The 3,721-nt window shown below is 61.6% G+C and overlaps 1 protein-coding gene across 4 annotated transcripts in view; it reads left to right on the plus strand.

The window, feature by feature from the left end:
• FGD3 (FYVE, RhoGEF and PH domain containing 3) overlaps positions 1-3,148 on the plus strand; it is a 70,244-nt gene extending 67,096 nt beyond the window's left edge. For 3 of the 4 annotated variants that reach the window (XM_032268510.1, XM_032268509.1, XM_032268512.1), the window contains 2 exons: positions 1,466-1,606; positions 2,264-3,148. In XM_032268510.1, coding sequence (XP_032124401.1) covers positions 1,466-1,606; positions 2,264-2,515 — 393 coding nt within the window. In that variant the 3' untranslated portion in view covers positions 2,516-3,148. The remainder of the gene's footprint in view (positions 1-1,465; positions 1,607-2,263) is intronic. The other variant, XM_032268511.1, reaches the window with a different exon arrangement.
• Positions 3,149-3,721: the final 573 nt, after the last annotated feature.

Consider the following 3,721-nt stretch of genomic DNA (forward strand, 5'->3'; position numbering starts at 1 on the left):
CCCCCTTCTCCCCCTCCTCCCCTTCTCCCCCTCTCCCCTTCTCCCCCTCCTCCTCTTCTCCCCCTCCTCCTTCTCCCCCTCCTCCCCTTCTCCCCCTCCTCCCTGTTCCCCCTCTTGCTCCTTCTCCTTCCCCTCCCCATTTTTTCCTCATCCCCTTCCTTCTCCTCCTTCTCCTCCCTCCTCCTCCCCCTTCTCTTCTTTTCCTCCTCCACTCCTCTTTCTGAGGGTTGCTGCTGCCTTTTCTGCCTGCCTTCCTTCCTCAAGAACACAGTCTATTTTGGCGGGTTGCAGGAAAACTGAAAAAGAAAATGGGAGTTTCCAGAAAAGCACATCACCCTTTCTCTCCACCTTGCGGTTCCCAGAGCCAGCGTCTACTGTTGATTTCCCGCCTAGAGGCTCAGTGGGGGTGATAGGGGAGTCAGTGTGTTTTCAGGGTCCCAGCTGCTCTGACTCACAGCTGTGGTTGGAGCCCTGACCTGGGTCCTTGTTCTAAGAAGTCAAGGATGTAAGTCAATTACAATTGACCGCTGAATGATCTCGATGAAGAGGAAGGACCTTGCACTGCCACGGGGCTCCCTCATGCCTGAAATGTAAATACCGAGGTGTGTTCTGAGAGCCCCAGGTCCTTGCTGCACGTGCCTCCAGAGCCGGGCAAGGTGGACTCTGGCCTCGAAGGGGCCCAGGTCTGAGGGGTCCAGCTCCGGCAGGGGGTGTCAAAGCCACTTCCAAATGGTTCAGGAGCCTCAGCTGCGCAATAGCGGCACGAGAAAGGAAGGGCCCGCGTGTGTGGTGTGGGGTGTGTGTGTAGTGTGTGTGTGTGATGTGTGGTGTGTGTGTGTGTGTGGTGTGGGTGTGTGTGGTGGGGGGTGTGTGGGGGGTGTGTGTGATGTGGGGGCTGTGTGTGTGGTGTGTGTATAGGGGGGTGTGTGTGGGGTGTGTGTGTGTGGTATGTGTGGTGTGTGTGTGGGAGGGTGTGTTGTGTGTGGGGTGTGTGTGATTGGGGGTGTGTGTGTGGTGTGTGTGTGTGTAGGGGGTATGTGTGGGGTGTGTGTGTGTGGTATGTGTGGGGAGTGTGTGGTGTGTGTGTGTGATGTGTGTGTGGGGTGTGTATGCACGTCCACGTATATGGTGTGTGTAGACTGAAATGCTTGAAGTCCTTGTCACCCTCAGGTCCTTGCTGTTGGGTTTTCCTGTGGTTTTGATGGTGTCCTGACCCAGCATATGAAGGCCCTCCCGTAGAGGGCCCAGCCTGCAAACCCCACCTGACCACACACACCTATGTCCCACAGGCTTTGTGACCCTTGGAAGCCGAGCAAGGCTGGTCCCAGTCCCCATGCAGGTCTCAGCCGTTTCTCCACAGCCAGCTCCTCCCAAGCAGTGGTCCTGGCCCTGCCCCAGCCTCCTCAGAGCAGGGCGTGACCACTGCAGGCCGGACTGTGTCTAACCTGTGTCTCTGTGTCCCCAGAAGACGCCCACTGCAGACCCCCAGCCCAGCCTGCTCTGCGGCCCCCTGCGGCTGTCAGAGAGTGGTGAGGCCTGGAGTGAGGTGTGGGCCGCCATCCCCGCATCCAGTCCCCAGGTGCTGCACCTGCAGGGAGGCAGCCAGGTACGTGTCCCCATCCCCTAGGCCCTCAGGCCAGCAGCCCAGAGCCTCAGGCCTGAGGTACCCACAGCCAGCAGGCCTGCACCACCAGCTGGGGCCTACCTGCTTGGGCAGTGTTACCTGGGGCCTCAGTTTCCCCAGCATCCCAGGGACCTCTCTGCTTTCCAATCACAGGAGACAGAGCCTACTGACACTTGGGTGGACCCCAGAGCCAGCCAGGGTGCAAGGAGGGGCAGGCCAGGGGGGCACAGAGGGTGGCCAGGAGCCACAGAACCTGTCAAGTGAGACTCAGGAACCCACACAGCCCTGGCCTGGCCCCTGGGAGCCCCAGTTGCTGCTCTGTCGCAGGGGCTGGCCTGTCCTGCCTCACCTCCCCAGGGGCCAGACAGCCCAAGGAGCTCATGGGGTCTGGGGGTCTGGTGAGGCAGGCAAGGCACCCCCCTCCCCATATCCTCCCTCGGGAAGAACCAATGGGCCCCCCACCAACCATCCTCCTGTTAACAAAGGGCAGGGCAGGCACAGCCAGCAGGCCCTCGGGCTCAGCACCTGCCTTGCACTGCAAAGGTCTGGGAGTGGCTTCCTGGGAGGGGCCTGAGTCACTGGGGTGAGCCCGAGGCCAGGAAGCTGAGGCCCCGCTGACTGCCTGCTTCTCTGCTGCAGGACGGCCAGCTGCCCCTCACCATCCCTCTCCCCGGCTGCAAACTGAGTGTTCTGGACCCTGAGAAGTGGCTGGACTTGGGGCATGTGTGGAAGCTGCAGCGGGCCAAGCAATCCTGGTACCTGAGTGCCCCCTCTGCAGAGCTGCAGCAGCAGTGGCTGGAGACGCTGAGCACTGCTGCCCATGGGGATGTGGCCCAGGACAGCCCGGGGGCCCTGCAGCCTCAGGTCCCTATGGGCACAGCTGCTCCATAAGCTGAGCCTCCCACTGCCCTGCGCACCACCACATGGGGCCTGCGCTGTCCTGGGAGTGGCAATGGAGGCCACATGAAGAGCACCCTGGACTGCTGAGGGTGGGCAACAGCCCAGAGCTCAGGACACTTGGCTTTGGAGGGAAGGAAACTGAGGCCCAGAGAGGGGCAGCCACTGGCCAAGGATCACCCAGGAAGTCTTGGCTAAGAGCCTGGCCTCCAGCCCTAGCAGTGTGGCCCAGAGCAGGGGATGACTGCCAAATAATGGGCCATGTGGTGATGCTGGCCCCGAAGGCAGAAGGCGGCAGTACGGGCACTGCCAGGGACCGCACACCCTGCTGGTGTGCAGTGGGGTCCATCCCTAGCTCTGCCCAGCCTGTCTACACCGTGTGAGCTGAATCGTGACTCGCTTCCCACCTCCCTTCTCTGCGCTCTCCTGAGGTTCTGCCTGCAGCCCCCGGGAGGTGGGCCTGCCCTGTCCTGGCTGGACTCATGGTTCCTGAATAATCAAGCTCAGAAACTGCTGGGACTTGCCCCAGCCACTGGGTGGCAGGCGCGTGAGATGTATAGCTGTTCCTGATGCTGGTGGCACACAGTGCTTATCTGCATAAATAAACGCTGGCCGCCAGCAGTGGGCGCAGCCTTGGTGCTCTCTCCTCAGCCACTCAGCGGGATCCGCCTGCAACGTGGGCCGGCTGATAAAGGGCTGGGGACAAGGGTGATGGAATCGCACTGGGCACACACCTCACCTGGAGAGCAGTTCTGCTTCCCTTGTCCTGCCAGGAGATGGGTGGGTGGCAGGTGAAGATGGTCAGGCGCAGAGATGGGGAGGGCGGGTGCAGGGCACTCAGCATGGTGCCAGTGGGGACCTTGCAAAGGCCACTGGGGCGGGGGTGCTGTTTGCACTGGGAGAGAGTGGGGGAATTTAGGGACCAGTGATGGGGGTGCTCACTGCACGACCCCCACCCCTCTAATATCCCTGTGGAGACACCTGGGAAGACGTGGGGCACCTACCTGGGGGGGTGAGAGGGCAGGAGTGGGAGCCAGAGATAGGAGACTGGTCACAGGTTGGGGGGCAAACTGGTAGGGGGGACACAGTTGATGCGAGAGAGACGGCTGAGATGGGGGGCACAGGTGAGTGGGACACCTGAGATGGGGGCACAGGTGAGTGGGAGACAGCTGAGATGGGGGCACAGGTGAGTGGGGGACA

This window comes from Sapajus apella, unplaced genomic scaffold (genome assembly GCF_009761245.1).
Source record: "Sapajus apella isolate SASKATOON/1434 unplaced genomic scaffold, GSC_monkey_1.0 scaffold182, whole genome shotgun sequence".
NCBI lineage: Eukaryota > Metazoa > Chordata > Mammalia > Primates > Cebidae > Sapajus > Sapajus apella.